Genomic DNA, 17,151 nt, shown 5'->3' on the forward strand with positions numbered 1-17,151 from the left:
TTATTTTTATAAAAATTGAATTGAAAAAAGTGTAAAAAAATCAAATAGAAATATAAATGTTTAAACACATCAGGTATAAAACCCGACATAAACAAAAATTTTGTACATAATTTTAAAATCCTCAGTTTTCATTCACTATTTGCCAGTAAAATTAATTGCGTCTTAATCACATACTCACTTCATATAGTGCCAAAAATTGTTCTCCAATTGTGTATAATTTGTTCGTTTATCGGAATGGATGATTTTGTTTTTGCTTTTCGTAGTTTTCTTATCTTCTTTGGTTCTTCATTTTTGCTAGTAAAATTTGGCTAATTTGCATTTGTTCGTGTTCTTCTATTGCACGCCGTTTGGCTTTATTCATTGGTCGTTTGCACGATCACGATACTCTCGCATGACTTCCTTTCGGGATTCTTTCACTTTTCCGTCGCTTGTGTTGAATCGAAAGGTGCACGTTTTGTTTTCGCTTTAGACGTGAAAAAAGATGCATTTGCGTGTATTTTGCAGTAAGAAGATAAATTTTACAAGCGCTTTATGTGATGACCATGATATTCGAGTAAGTGCTTTCTCTGATCTTCTTGCTGCTGTTGTTGCTATCTATCTCAGTTGGTTAGACGCAGATGTTTTTGCTGCTGTGTCGCTATTTTACTCTTTTGTCCGCTGCACGTTGTTTTTCCTCCTCTGCATTATTGAACTTCTTCATTCTCGAACTAGTGTTGGTAATAGTTTTCCTTACCTTTTGTGTTTGCAAGAATTTCCTTTACATTTTTGGTGATTTTCATTTTTGTTGCTCTATGTGTTTCCTGTCTAGCTCTAGACAAACCACTCGTCTTTTTGTGAGGTTTGTTGCGATAAATCCGGACCTAATTGTCTTAATTTGCCAGGCACCAAATGGGACGGACTTTGGCCATCAATTTGTGTGGAATGCGGAGGTACCCTACATAATCGAAACGGAAACAGTTAGTTGACAGAGAAATGTTTTAAATAACGAGGGTCAATCCCACCTAATGGTCCCGCAGGGTGATGCAAGTTTCCCGAAGCAGGTAGCGTTGTTGTTTCCCGCGGCAGTGTTGCATGCAGATGCTTCGATGAACCGTTCGATTCTATCATCTGATTCACTGATTGTCGAGGTTTCGTATGTTCGATTGTGTGGGTGTTGTGTGGGATGATTTGTTGGAGTTGTAAAAAGCACATGTTTTTGTTGTTGATGGATTGTTGGCAGGATTTGGCAGTTTGTATTGCATTGAATCACATAATTGATGATGGATGAATGGTTTCGAAACAAAACGGAATCAGAAAGAAACATGGAAAGAAAAGTTTATGTAAATCAAATTGTTACATGATTGATCGCTTATTGTTAATATTTAGGAAGAAAGAAGAAAAAAGCGATATGAAATTTTTTCGTTAACTATAAGTTAAAATATCTCACTTGTAGACATTGAAAAAAATAATTTGTGAGACTGAATCACACAAAAATATGCCTAGACCTTGCTAATCTAAACACAAAACTAATGCTAATCTAAACACAAACATAAATCTTTTTTGTTTTGTCTTCACGGAACATGGTCCACCACTTACATTGTATTGATGAGTTGAGCTGATTGGGTGCTGCACCCGGGCGTGAGTTTCGCAAATAAACACATATCGTCACGCCAATGATGCACCCACACACGACCAGACTGCTCACACCGATCAGAATAATCCACGTCAGGTCGACACCAAAGATCGTCTTGATGTACTCGTTCGGCGCGGGACATAGCGACCCGACTGCTTCGTCCGATCCATCCGCACAGTGATTCACTCCATCACAAAGCAAATCCTGGTGTATGCAAAATTCCGGTTGAGTGCACCGGAAGTCAGCACAATTTATTTCTGTGAAAAGTGGTCGAAAAAATAAAACGTTTAATGTCACATTAGCTTTAACTAACGCTGTTGTACATTGCTGGTACTTACTGGAATCCTTGACCGAAGTTATAACCATTTTGAAACCGTTCGTTTCCGTGCCCCAGTTGTCGGTCACGTACTTGAATGTGAGAAAGTTTGTCTTGGTGAACAGTGCGCCCACTGATTGTTTTGTATCCTTACAGGTTAAATCCGCCTGCCATACGAGAGGAATTATATGAAAATAAGATGAATGAAAACACAAGTTAAAAATTACACAATGGTGTTGCGTTGACCTTGCGATTTATTTGCTTGCAGAACGGTTCAAAATTTTAAAATCCACTTATCACTAAAGAATATCAGAAGTATCGCTAGTTGGTCAAAAACTAACCTTTAGATATTTCTACGTGGAAATTACTTATTAACTTAACGATCGAATTTATCAACAATCAAAACACTTAAGTGATTTTGTGTGACGTAAGATTTTTAATAACATTTAAAACTTCTCTTCCATCCCGCCCTCATTAATAATATCCTCGATTCCCAGTGAAACTATGCTCGTCGAATAGCCAGAGACTAGGACTTTAGCAAGTTTTTCTCATTTTGCACCACCCGTTTGCACAATCCAAGCCGACTACCGTAAGCGTAGTTCCTACGAACTCTGCCGCTCGGTAACATGATGAAAATTTAATCGCATTTGCTTTATTGATAGAAAACTTGGTGCCTGTCATATTACATTCAGCTAGGTTCGTCCGTTACTGGCTCCATGGTATTGCACAGCCTGATAGCAGTAGCCAGACGAGCGCGAGAAAAACGGTTTAACTTTATGTAAAGTTTCGTTTCGATAATGAGTTTTGATTTACACTTTTACGCTTACATATTATTTGTAATTTGCGCAATGAGCTTTGAGGCAATTGGCAACTGCAAATCATTTACTTTACTAATATTTTATGACAGTTATCCAATCCAAACGATTTATTTATTACAATCATTTTAATTATTTTACTCAACAACGCCATCCGCTTCCTTTACTCGGCTAATGAATGGAAACGCATGGTATCTTTTCACAGTATTTATTACTACCAGCTGTGTAATAACATTTCGATTAAAAATTAGTGGTCAGTTTGATTATCTTATCATTTTTCACGATTCGTCATAATATTGCATTAGTACATACTGAGAGAGATTTTGTGTTTGATAAAAAATTGTGTCCGTATACAAGCAATGTAAGATTTCGCCAACCAAGCCAATTGGTTTCATTAATTACATCAAACAATATCTGCACAGTTTTGTCTTAATATTGCCTTGTTTCCAAATACAAAAACCTTGCAAGCAATATGATTTCACTTTTTTCTAAAGACAGTGCTATCTACGTATAGCATAGTGTGTATCTATGAACACGAATAGCACGATACACTGTTTTGCATGGATACAAAATATCAAGAGCAGCTTGTTGAAGACGAGGAGCATTTTTATTTTATTTTTTTTTTTTCATAGAAGTTTAGTCAACTGTTTGCAAAGCAGCCATACAACGTTTGCGAGCAGCCATACAAGCGTACAACAGACCAGAACTAGACCACCGGCAGGACTTCAAGTGGTATGAGTTTCATCTCATTTTCTCGGCACGGAAGAAACGGTAGACATAGAGGTACCGTTTATAAATAACAGCATTGGTTCACCGGGTCGGATTATAGCAGCAAGCCGTTGTTGAAGAACCAATCCAATGTTATTTTGCAAGGGAATAACAGCGGATGGGTGAGGAAAATATTCAAATTTCTAACTACTGTGGGAAAAATCTTCAAAACGATGGGATGAGGTAGCCCCATTGTTTATTCTGTGGGTCGTCTTTCACTTGTGGATTTTGTCTCTATACGATAAATCCGGTCTAAATTGAGAAACGTGCATTGCACCATGTGGTGGAATAGAAGGTGCCATTCCACTCAATCGTTTCCTTCTTGCTACATGCACTAGTGATGTACATACATACGTACGGAAAATCGGAAGCAGCAGATTATGTGCAATCAAGATAAATTGTGTGCCTTCAAAGTGACCGTAGAACTTTGTGCATTTAGATTTGATAAGGCTGGTAATAGGGTAAAATAATTATTTTGAATTGAAGAAAATCTTTAGAATTATTTGATTTTCACGCATTCAATCCTTTATAATTGGGCGGGGATATAGCGGAAATGTGTGTGGAGTATTCCGAACAACAACTGTGGCTAAATTGAATGCAGCATATGGTAGAATATGTATGCACAAATCGGCAAGCGTCAACATGACAGACTTGGACGACTCATTAGGCCAGAGGTTTTTGTTTGCTTATGCAATCGGCCGATTTCCAGCGTAAACCTACTCTTGAATGAATGAGTTATTAATAGTTTGGTAAACTTCGATTGTTGCACTTGATTTTGTGTTGGATACGAGGAATATGATGTGTTTTGCCATTCGTACACGAAATATTCACTTTAATGATAGTTCGTAAAACAGTAAACCTACAACGCCTTTCGATCTTTCTGTCATAGTTTATTTAGAATAGCAGTAGCCATATCGCCCTTTATGACTTTAGACTTTATGGTTTTTTTATATATTCGATGCTTTTTTAAATATAGGTATGAAATGGGGAAGGCAAACAAGAAAGCGACCAGCATAGCTCTTGCCATCTCAAGCCCCTACCTAGCGCCTCCACGCGGCCATTCCCGGTAATGCTCTATTGAGCAGCTAAGCGAGGAGGTACGAGTTGTGTGGTTCCCAGCTGCCTGATTTCAAAACTGAGATTTTGGGTAGACGACTGAGCCACACGACCAGGTAAGCCCAATATGTTATTCTAATGATTTGTTTTGTTTTAGTTCATCAAGCACCTCCTACTGTACAGAGAAAACTTTGGCCGTGACAAGTTTGAATAATGCACATGATGGAAACCCAAATGACGCAATTATATTTCATTCTATGGATTGCTGGTGAGATTGTTCTATTTTTCCCATATATGCTCCATTTCATTTTATTTTTACTATTATATTCATATCGTATACTACTGGGTACAAGAACACCTATGAAGATTGCGTGAGTTTTTGCGCATCCTCTTAAAGTAGGTGTCCAAATAACGTACGCATTTCTACAATTGTAAGGACATGGCCAGGTGTATGGTGTTCTTATGGGTACACCATATCAGCCACCATGGTGTGTACGGTTGTCTGTGCTATGCTATGCTACGCTATTCGTTGTTTTTTTAAATATATATCTCTCTGTTATTCATTTACTGGATATTTGCAGAATTAATAAATATAAGTAAGTGTGTTACTGTGTGAAAATTTTATTTTAAATGTTTGTTAACATTTTAAGAATTCATATATGTATTAGGTATCAGCATTTGTGGCTCGAGCAGCAGCACTTTCCTCATAGTTGTGTGGTAGATTTGTGCTTTGCACCTATTACTCGTATGGCGATGGGGACGGGATTCTGATGCTGTTCTTCTCCAATTGTCCCGAACACTCGCTATTCCAGCATTTTCATCGACATCGCATATCTAACAGTTGCAGGCTCTGTCTGTCTTGAAATCTTCGGTCTCTTTCGGGTTCTCTTTTTAATCCGGCATTCTTGCTGCGTGGCGCGAGCTTTGTAGCCTCTTTTACGATTGATTTATTGAATTGGAATTGATTATTCACAAAGATTAACATTTTGAGCATATGTGTTTGAAGCCATTTGGATGAATAATAAAAATTGACAAAGTCACAGCTATTCCTACCGCGCGTACCGCGCGTCTGGAACTAACTAAAACAAAAACTTCAATTCCGTTTTTCTCAAAACGAGTTTTAGCCGACTTTCAAAAGTCGGTAGGTACCATAAATATCTCAAGAACGGCAATTCACTTGATTCTTTTTTCGATATTTCAGTTTTTGTATTTTTTCAAACCTTTTGTATTGCTTAGAACTTTATGTTTAAAACACTGACTTTTATGCTTGAATGTCCACCAATTTGTTATGCGTTCGAAATTAAGAAGCCGTAAGAGAGGGAGGAGGAGGTTCCCAAACTAAAACAAAATTGTTAATATTAGCCTGAAGTGCAATGTTCAGAATGCAAAAAACCCGAATCGCTTTTATTTCGCATGAGGGACAATACTTAGTGTGACAATATTATATATTCCTCAAAACTGTTTTTTTCTGTTGCCATGGAATTACATATGATTTGAATGATTTGAATTTGAATTTCACACAAACTTCCACAATCTTTCTTTTGAATTATGTATTCTGACTTTTGAATTGAAGCTTACCTTATGTGTGCCCACAGCGTGTGCTCCATCATATACATATAAATGATCATTACAGTCTAGTTGTAGCATATCGAAACGTAACATAAATCTTTGCAGTATTGAGTGTGTTTGAAATGTGATAACACAGTTTAGGTTTCTCTCGTTCTTGGAGGAGAGAGTAGCACCATCTATTTTCCTATACAATTGTTGTAGAAAGTGGTTTTTACAGATTGAGTCCATGTGATCTGAAACAGATTAGAAAACAAATCTAGATTAGTTCAATTTAATACCAGTTGCAGTTCAATGGGGTATGTACGATGTTCAATGGGGTGTGTCTCTTTAGTAAAAAAATTGGTATGTATTTTCAATATGGCATCGATAGTAAATCCTCAAGGACAATAATGAGTTGACTCGATTGTGTGCTTTTAAAGACAATACAGTATACGGGCTCCTTAAAATTTCAATCACGAAGGCATTTTCGAAACAAAACAAGTAAATACAGTTAGTTTTTATTCGGTTTAATTCTATTCCCCTATCGTCCGTACCCTTTCAGCTTTTTGGCCAACTTCCTGTTCCGGTCAGCCTGAATCGTCACGGGTAAAGTTCCTTCCGCTGTGTTAACTTTCCCATCCCAGTAGACACTAGTAAAAACACGCGCACATTCTGTCCTGGTTGTCTGCAACCGGAAACGCTGTGAGAAAACCAGAGTGCAAAGCAGAAGTTCAGTTCTTTGTTACTACGGATGTCTTACTATTCGTGTCCCGTGGAATGGATTCTCACCCCCACAAGTGAAGTGATACCCACCGCGCACGAGTATCGCTTACTCTTTTTCGGCCTTCTGGTGATTGCTTCTGCCCCAGTTAAAAGCTCCTACCGAACAGGAATTCAAACCGCGACATAGAGAAGAAAGTTTTTTTGTTCTAGTAGAGCGAAGCCATTGTAAAACACGAGATAAACTCACCTGAACGCAAGCCTAGGGTTCAAACCTGAAGTGTACTTTGCCCAACAGACAGAATGCTGGATCGCTTCTGCTGCTGCCATGCTAGGCAGTGCTAAGTGGAGCACCCAATGAAGTAGTACTCAACAATCTGCTTAAATTATTTATAAAATATTCATCATAGATTGAGTTGGAAAAATGATTTCCATGAGCAAGTTTATCAAAGCGCGAAATTATAGCTGGGAAGGAAACTTCCGCCGTTGCATTCGCCTGTGCTGCATGAACAATTTACCGTTTATTTTCTTTTACTGGTGAATAGTTTTTGAGAGATTTTTTCCGGCAAAGCATAACAGAACTTCGAAAAAAGATTGTCGTTATCAGTTAACAATACCTTAATTACATAGTTTTATTCTTAAAGTTGAATGATTCATTATGAGTTTTTTGTTAATGTGTTGTTAAATGTTTTTATATAACATATAAGCTAGATTATTGTGTATGTAACCTTTTTAAAAGATCTAATACGCAATTTGAATGAAAAAGGAAAAGCTATTCCAAAGCAATAGCAGTAACGTTTCTCAACAAAAAACAGCAGAAATATTTCTGCTCACGTTTTATGAACACCAATCAAAACATCTAACGACGTTCCGGTAATCCCCTTCCAGATTCCATTCCGTGTCTCCTCACTTCATCCTACGGCAACGTTTAGGACTCAGCTGATCGCATGCAGATTAAGGCGTTGCTGGACGGAGCCATTTTCTCTCAAAATATAAATACAACGCCTTCTTTCTTATGTTTGCACAGAAAATAAAATCCCAAAGAGCTATTCTTTTCGAATTGGAGACACGGAAAATAAACGAAAAACACGAACACGACATTCTGTTATGCGCACACGTTCCAGCTATCGGTCGTTACGGATATTTTACATTCCTGAAATTACGACTGTAGCTGGTCGGTGTGATCTGATCACAATCGTCCGACAGATGCGATAAAAAGAACAACTTCCAATCGTTTACAGCACGATGATATCTGCTGCTTCAAAAGAAGCCAGAAAAATCACAGACCATTTCTGCGAATCTGCTAAGTACAAATGTTGAATTATATCTATTCTGTAACGATTTCGTGCCACATGTTTTCCCGAATTCTCCGCTGTATGCTTGCGAGTTTATGCCAAGAAAGCTTTTTTAGTTGAAACTAGCCGAATCCCTCTAAGAATCAGCGACTAAGGTAATAACTCTATTGATTCTGAGTCGAACTAATACGTTCCAATATAAAAAATTGCTAATACGTACAGCAAATGTAAATATAAAGCTTGCTTCGTTTAGAATTGGAACAAACTTTTGCTCATATTGTAGATTTGGAAGTTCTTGGCGCCCACGCGTCGGAATTTTGTTTAGCTTCACCTATATATTTTTGACATTCCGCAAAACGACTGTATTTTGTAAACAAAACAACATAGAAGCCGAAAGAAAGGAAAAAATTGTGCACAGTTATTTTGAAAATCCATTGTGGTCTGCATCTAGGCTAGCTAAACAGCTGAAATTGCCCAGAAATACCGTATGGCGTGTTATCAAACGGTATAAGGAAACATTGACGACGATTCGGAAGCCTCAAGTAAATCATCGGAGTGGAACAGTCGACCGGAAACTAGGTGGTAACATTTTGAAGACCATCAAGAGGAATCCCAATCTGTCGGACCGTGATTTGGTCAGAAAATTCGATGCTGCCCATAGTACCGTGAAGAGAATTCGACTCCGGGAAGCGGAGCTTCGAGCTTCGAGCTAGCAAACAGCCAAACCGAACCATAAAACAGAATAGTGTGGCCAAAATCCGTGCTCGAAAGCTATACGACCGGGTGCTAACCAAGTTCGACGGGTGTCTTCTGATGGACGATGAAACCTATGTCAAGGCTGACTTCGGGCAAATGCCAGGTAAAATTTTTTACTTGGAAACGGCTCCGGGGATGTTCCAAGCAAATTTAAAGTTGTTTTTGCCGACAAATTTGCACGAAAACTTATGATTTGGCAGGGCATTTGCAGCTGTGGCAGAAAAACGAAAGTTTTCGTTGCAAATAAGGCAATGACGTCGTAATTGTACCAAAAGCAGTGTCTCCAAAAACGAGTTTTGCCGTTCATTCGATCCCACCACCATCCCGTGATGTTTTGGCCAGATTTGACAAGCTGTCACTACAGCAAGATCATTCAAGAATGGTACGCAGAAAAAAGGGGTCCAGTTTGTTCCGAAAGACCTTAACCCACCTAATTGCCCCCAGTTCCGCTCTATTGAGAAATACTGGGCGATCATGAAAAGGAGACTCAAGGCAAAAGGAAAAGTTGTCAAAGACATCAATCAGATGAGAGACCTGGAGGAATGAGATAGCCAAAACGATGGACGAAGAAAGTGTGCGCCGCCTAATAAGCCTTGTTACAGGAAAAGTTCAAGAATTCCTTCGAAACCGTGACGAATAATTTTATCCGTATTTTTTCTTAAAAGTATGAAGAAAATGCTACATTTGTGTAAGACAAGATCTTGAATTCAATAATAAACTATTGAAATACACGCAATTGTATTTGTTCCAATACTATCTGAAGAAAGCTTTAAAGCCCAGTAGTGCACAAGCACTTCTGTTCTAGACCACCAGGATCAGTTACTTTGTATACACACGTATTTTCGTTTATGTTGAATATGGCTTTTATTTTTGAGACATTTTGAAATCGATATCTAGATGAAATTGTAGCTTAATTTGCTATATTTTTTCTCTGCAGCAGTGCAATACTATAACATAGTGCAGTAGTTTAGCGCATACAACACCATTTTTTTCAGACTAATCGCTACATGCTCATAAATTGAGCGAACGTTTGAACAGCTTTAGTTGCGTTACTGTGAAGTAAATAGCGTGATTTAACCCTTTATAAGGCAGTGTGGCAACTATATTGCCACCAACAAAAATTTTTTATTTTGCTTCTATAATTAAAAAAAATTGAAATTGCCACGGCCTTATAAAGGGTTAAACATGTAACATGAAAAATAATAATTCATTGAAAAGACTATTTTCGAAAACTTAAAACGTTCTAAGGCTCATATGTAAAAACAGTTGCATAAATAGAATTGAACAGATTGTCCAGACTGCATTTGCTCTGTTTGAATATATCATTAAAGCGTTACTTTCCTCAACTTCTTAAATCACCAGCATTCTCTCCTGTTCGGAAAATTAATGTCCTTTTTTATTAGTTTCGTCTCTTCACCATGCTCCTGGTAAGTAAAATACGCTCGCTTCGACACACATACAAGCCGTAAAAGGGTGTTCAGTGTCCCAACAATGCGAAGCACCCCGAACCCTTTTCAGTTCTGTTGTTCACCTTTTTTAAGACCGCTAAGGTTACTCACAGTCAGACTTTTTAAAATATTGCTATAAATAATACATACGGCCATTTTCAATTTCCATTTTCCGCCAACTTCCGGGATGCGGATGTGTCTCGACCTATTTCATATCACCTCTGCTTATACGTGGGCCCGACTAATATGAACCTGAACGTGTACCGATGCAGATAATGGGCCAGCATTCGTCGCCGTCGGCGTGGGTAAAGGTCTTTTCTTGTAAGCGAAAGTCCTATATCACTATATATGTATCTAAAAGCAAGCACAAGAGAATGAACCACACCACTAACGGGATCTGAAAACTGATTGTTCGAAAATGGCATTGCTTTCATAGAAAATTTGCCACCTTCCGGGTGATTCGCCGATCAGGAACGTTCTGCCGGTGGAAAAATGATGGTGTAGATAGGGATAACTGGTAGTCTAGTTTGTTAGATAAGTTTGACGCTGAATGGAAACATCGATATAATACAGTTTGCTGGTTGCTATCTGGCGTAGGAAGTTGTAATCGTCGGCAGTACCGACTGCATATTGAACTCGTAAATTGTGAGATCGAAATAGGAAACTGGCTACGTGTGGGCATGAAATTACATATTTTGGAAAAAGTTTTCCATTGGCCATAATTTGCAGTAGTTTTCGATTAGTGTTATGCATGGCAATCTCGCTAGGTGCTATTTTGGTAGTAATTGAATAGAGAATGCATAATACAAAGTTGAGCAGATCCATCATGTATCTATGTAGGTATGTAATGCATTGTTGCTTTACGTTAACTAATGCGTTGCATTGTAAACTACTTTTTACGTTTTCTACTCTGTGAATTAAATGTTTGACAATTATTTGAAAAAAAAACTATGTAAAAATTGTCACAGGATTTGAAAGGTTTTTAAAACACTAGTTAGTAATTATTTTCCAATATATATAAGTAACATAGGAAGTAAGAACAGTTCTTATTTTTGCAGTTTACTTCTACAGAACGTGTCGCGCTGCTTCAGTAAGCAGAAGCTGTCGCATTGCGCGAAAACGCTTCCGGCTGCGATGCTCCTGATGGCCGTTCGGTTACCCTTCCATCGCTATCGCGAACAGAGAGTCAATAGCGCAATCTTAACAACACAATGCAGGATATGCGAACGACCAGATTTGACTTGAAAATTGCTTTGAGAGCTTCTAAGAAACTGCCACCTACTTACAATCTGCATATAATGTTTATTCACTTTTCACTACCGCTCTTGTATTACTCTCCCACTTCGTTCGAGTAGATTCACTGCCAACAGCAGACGGTTGGATGCGGCGATGATGCTTTTGTTGTGCCTCCGCACTTTCTCAAACTGTAGCTAAGAAACCATGAACTGATGCTATAGAGGCTGATGTCTTGTAGCGATAACGTCAAAGAATAGGTCAGAGGCAATAGCATCGCAGCCTGAGTGAGAGGGCAGCAGCGTACCTTATTCCGTTGCAGGAGTACATGTTTGCTACCTGCGGCTATTTTATGTACCGTGTTGGAGCTGCTACGTCTAAGAACCTCGGTCACAGTTAAGCCAAGCTGTCAACTTGTGCCGCCTGCGGTAGTAGCAGCAATAACCAATGCCAATGGTGATGTTGGAGACATAAACAAGTTGATAACAAGTTATTAACAACAATGCAAACCATTTTTCGGTTGGATTATGGTTTACGCATAGCTAAATGCGAGCTGCATCCCGATCAAATGAAAACAACAAATTTATAACAGGATGACTTCTGTTATAAACTTGGTTTTGTTATAAACTTGGTCTCGTTAGAATTTAAAATAACAAAAATTATAACCAAATCCGCCCTGCGCAAAAACTTCAATCAACAGTTTTGTTTTTAATACATGGATAGAAATTTGATCTCCAAAACGAGCAAAATGACTCATGATTCCAGGTTTCTAGCTTATGATTTATGAAAATACACCATGAATAATAATCATAATATCACGAGCTTCTTGCAGTACAACACAACGCAAAATCATAAACTATTATTCATGATTTTGTGCTGTCTGATATGGCAGTTCAGTCATGATTTGACAGGAATTCACATTTCATGATTTCATGATTTCATTCATGGCATCGGAATCTAATTTATTTCCGTGTACTTGGAGAATCACATTTAGGCCATTGCCAATTTAGGCCAATTATTTTTAAAGTTTTTGTCACCCCACAACCCACAAGTTTTTGTTTTGTTTTTTTTTGTTTGTGATATTGTTCAAAAGTTTTTGTTTGAAATCAATTGTCTATGGGCTCTACATAGCCTGAAGAACTCGAAAGATGAGTATACGACGTATTAACACGGAACGACGGAAAGTCAAATAATAAAATTTACGGAAATCGGCAAAAAAATGCAAATGAAAGCTTGTTCACGTTTACAAAGTTGTTTCCAAAATGCGGATTGAATCGAAAACTAAAAATAAAATCCTGCACATTTGGTATATCGAAAAGGATGTTCAATCAAATCGCGAAAAAATTAAATTTGTCCGGAGAATGTGCAACGCACCATTGAAAAATTTAGTAAGCAGTGTTCCCTGAAACTGAAGGATCTACCAAGCAGTGGACGAAAACCTCATGCTAGCTTTTCCCAATTGGTTCAGAAAGTTGTGAATTATCTTCATGAGAATGAAAGATTTGAAGACATAAATAAAGCAAAAGCCAAGGGGTGCTACAACATTCCGTTCCCGAAGCTTGACCTTCTGTTTTTGCTCAGCAGCCTCTCCCGACCGAGATTCGAACATACGACGACTGGCTTTCGTCAAGACCAGTGTCGTACCTCGAAGCCAGCTGGGAATAGGTTTGAAGACATACTAAAAGCAAAAAGCACCAAAACAAACTTCGGAGCAACAACATCGTGCTATATCGAGAGCTTGCAAGCTATACGAACACATTCTAGATAGCACCAATCGGTGCATTTTGATATAGAACGAAACATATGTGAAAGAACATTTCAAAACACTGCCTGGCGGGGCCTCAGTTGTACACTAAATCGGTTGAAAAGAGTGTGCCGATAGCGAATACGACTGTTGCGCTGGAAAAATTTGGTTAAACGGTGTTTGTCTGGCAAATTGTCTGTACATGTGTCTTGCGATTTTCTACTTTTATCACTAAAGGGACAATAAATTCTGAAATTTATTTGAACGAATGTTTGAAGAAGAAACGAAATGCCATTGTACCTACAAGAAGCAAAAACTTTCTTCTCTATTCTGGTCATATTTGGCATCCACCCATGATGTCTAATTTATCCTATAATAGTAGTTTACCGAAAACAGCTTCAGCAAACAAAAACACCAAACTACCTCCAGCTGTGGCCAATTTTATTTTTATTTCTAAATTAAAAGTTTAAGATTACTTTTCGATACACTCCCTAATAACAGTTTTCATGATTCTTATGCCGATGCTGCTCGTTTAGCTGTGTCTAGAGCCGAGGCTAAAAAAGCTTTGATTTAATCGTATGCATGAGATTCCTTGGAAAGTTTTCTATGATGCAGATCTCGTCCAAGAGCCTACATTCAGCTAGATACTGTTACCGCATGGTTTGCAACATATAGAACCAATCCATTCTACTCGCAAGAAATGGTGGAAACGAGGAAAGATAGATGCGGGCACGATCTGCTGGTAGCATCGCTTCTGCCAAGCACACGACGGTCGAGATTGGAGCTGTAGAACAGATCCATTTTATAAATCCTTTAATCACGGCAATTTATAAATTCTCTCTATGCTGTCTTCTACACGCGCTACGCGTAGATTTAGTACATAGGTTTCAGTGTCACACATATGTGCTCTTGTAAGCTCGACATCATACCAAGCATTGCAGCAATATGCAGCAAAATTGGTTTTTCGTCCATGAACATTGAAGTAGTCTTTCTACAGCTACATCAATGTACCTGTATCGATAATATCACACTTATTCTAATACTTAATGCTTCACAATTAAGTTCGCTCATTGTGAATCTTCGATTTGCCACAATATTTTAAATTGGAAATTCAAATTTCACAAAACTATTTAATCAGAACATATTCTATTATATTTTTAACCAATATGACGTTTTGGAGTATAATTTGAGATTTGTAATATTCGAAATTGATTGCCCCAAGAAAAAATAAATGTCAATTGTTTCATTACAACAAAACGCTGACATGTAATAAACATGTTCGTGTAATTCGTGAATTTTTTTGTCTGGCTTGAACAAACTGAGCAGAGTCATTTTCTGTAGGACCAGCGTTAGAAAATAAAGTCTTACTCCGTTCGGTTCATTTACCGCACATGACAGATCCAAAAAGCATGCTAGAAGTATGTCTTACCAAACGTGCTATGCTAAGGGTGAGCGCACATTGAAGCTCATATTTTCACCAAAATAACAAACTCCTGTTGCGAGTGGGAGAAAATTTATCTATTTGGGAACACACGCAGGTATCATTGTTTCGGTTTTTGTTGAGCTTCAGACACTCCAGAGAACGAAAACAAGCTTACGGAGTCGAAAGGAAAATCCAAAGCTCCTTGATTTGTATCATTGGGCGCTGCGGGATCCCTTTATCTTGAAAGGGAAGTCAATCGTGTAGATGCTTTGGACCGGAAATTCTTCCTTCCCAGCAAATACGGGCATTCGCTTTAGGCTGTAATCTAATTGTGTTTCTTTATAGTGTGAAAGTTCAAAAATATCTTACAACGTTACAGTAATACATAACGTGTTATGTCATATTTTAGCCCACATTGCAGTTTTTGGGTTTCTCTTGAAACTAGAGCTTCCTTCAACGTAAATTTAAAGCTTCTTCTTGCATATTTATGCAAGTATGCGATTCTTCCCTTAAATTTCGGTATTAATAAGTCGTTCTACCATTTTCTGCCTGGTAAAAAAATAAAGTGAATAAATAGTGACAAAGAGAATTGTTTTTTTTTTATAAAATCATTCTAAGTACGCATAATCGAGGTTGAAATAGAGTGATATTAAAATTACATATTTGTTTGACATCAGTTGTACAGTTTATTATATTTCACTATGCAATTCCAGTTCAAGAACTTATCGTACATTAGTTCCGTCTCATTCATCAGCATTAGCTTGACAGAGCTTGTGCATCCAATCATCACGTGGCAACCAGATAGAAGCTACAGTTTCGTACGCAGAGTAGAAAGAAATTGAGAATCAATCGCCATTGATGTACCCTATCAACCACTTTCTTTAATTTATTCGCCCTTCTTCATCTTTCAGCTCCATTTCATTCTTCACCGCCCGGTTGGTGGAATGCGATGGTGGAAGCTCATAAATAATAACGACCGTAGTCTACTGGTTATGAGGAAGATTTACCCGTCGACTATTCACCCGCATCAGGCTTTTTTTGCTAGTGACTGAAAATCGAAGGCTTCTGTCCGCGTAAGACGTTCTCGCAATTTTGTGTTGAACCCCATCGACTTTCTCCGTTGTCAATGATATGAAGAGGGTTGTTGAAAGTTGTAACGTCGCACTTCTACCAGTGGGAAATTCATGTTTGATGGATGCTGCGCTCTTTGGAACATTCTGTGGAACACCTTCCAAAAGGAAGGATATGAAAATATATTAAAAATGTAAGTTTTTCATCGTTCGATTTCAACCGCCTTTATAGAATAGATTCAGAACTTTATAATATCGAATGAATTGTTACAGCTGATCGATTGAGACTGATTATGCTATTGGTCCGTAAGGGTTCTTCCAACGCAAATTTGCGAAAATATACAATGATTTGTAATCACTGTCAATATATCAACTAGTGCTAAGTTTTAGAAAGGATCAAAATAAAACAGTAGCAGAAGAAAACATAAAAGTAAATTTTACTACACTGTACTGAAGAGTTTGCTCACTGGTATTGGATAACATTCTCAATAAGAATAGAAGATCTTCGAAAAAATCACTTTCCCATTAACAGTACTTCCAAGCAAAATTAATGGACTAGATGTAGTCTGAACGACTGAATTCAAGCGTATTAACTCCACCCTAATATACAATTGCAAAGTTCATAATGTTGGAACACAGAAAAAAGACGAGAAAAAGGAAGAACACAGAACATTACCATATCTGAGTAGGTTGTTAATGATGCTTATAAAGCTGCAGCTTATTTCTTATGCCATGCTGAAGCTGCTGCTGATACAGTTTTTTCTTCTCTTACTATCTTTTTCTTCTCTCTCTTCCCTTTTGATATTGTCAGGGAAATCTTTTGAATAATAAAGTGATTTGTGTGGCAGCTAAATTTGTGTGTGACTGACAATCGATATAGAACATTCATACCGCAAAGTGTTAAAAATTGTACCTGACCTAAATAAAATTAAGATTTGGGTGAATTGTTGTGGAATAAGGTGTATGTCAACCAACCAACCAATGTCAACCAGACTGTATTTCAAATGGCTTTTCTCCTGGAAAATAAAGTACTTAACTCTATAACTTCATGCAAATCGCAAGTGGGTACAACTTCGACAAACATTGTTCCAATTAAAATTACTAAAAACTGAAGCAGTGCGTTGCGTTGGTACCTTGGGTTTGGCGAATGATAGTACATGATATTGAAGCGATTAATATCATAGATATCTTCTAATTGATTTCCAGCATTGCATGTTCTACTACAGAATCTCTTCCCGATTGTCCGTTGTCGTCTGATATATTGATCACTGAGCCGGCCTCTCAAATTGATAATGCCACACCCAACATGTCGTGTGAATAGAAAATAGGTGACAGTGTGTACATACA

General features: G+C 37.9%; 1 protein-coding gene across 1 annotated transcript in view; it reads right to left on the reverse strand.

Annotated features, from left to right (window-relative positions):
• Positions 1–570: 570 nt before the first annotated feature.
• Positions 571–17,151, reverse strand: part of LOC128737751 (uncharacterized) — a 40,002-nt gene continuing 23,421 nt past the window's right edge. Inside the window, exons 2-6 of the mRNA XM_053832455.1 lie at positions 6,146–6,369; positions 1,951–2,095; positions 1,576–1,869; positions 1,002–1,115; positions 571–934 (exon numbers count right to left, since the gene is read on the reverse strand). Of these exons, the coding sequence (XP_053688430.1) occupies positions 870–934; positions 1,002–1,115; positions 1,576–1,869; positions 1,951–2,095; positions 6,146–6,369 (842 nt within the window). The 3' untranslated portion in view covers positions 571–869. The remainder of the gene's footprint in view (positions 935–1,001; positions 1,116–1,575; positions 1,870–1,950; positions 2,096–6,145; positions 6,370–17,151) is intronic.

This window comes from Sabethes cyaneus, chromosome 2, assembly GCF_943734655.1.
Source record: "Sabethes cyaneus chromosome 2, idSabCyanKW18_F2, whole genome shotgun sequence".
Taxonomy (NCBI): Eukaryota; Metazoa; Arthropoda; class Insecta; order Diptera; family Culicidae; genus Sabethes; species Sabethes cyaneus.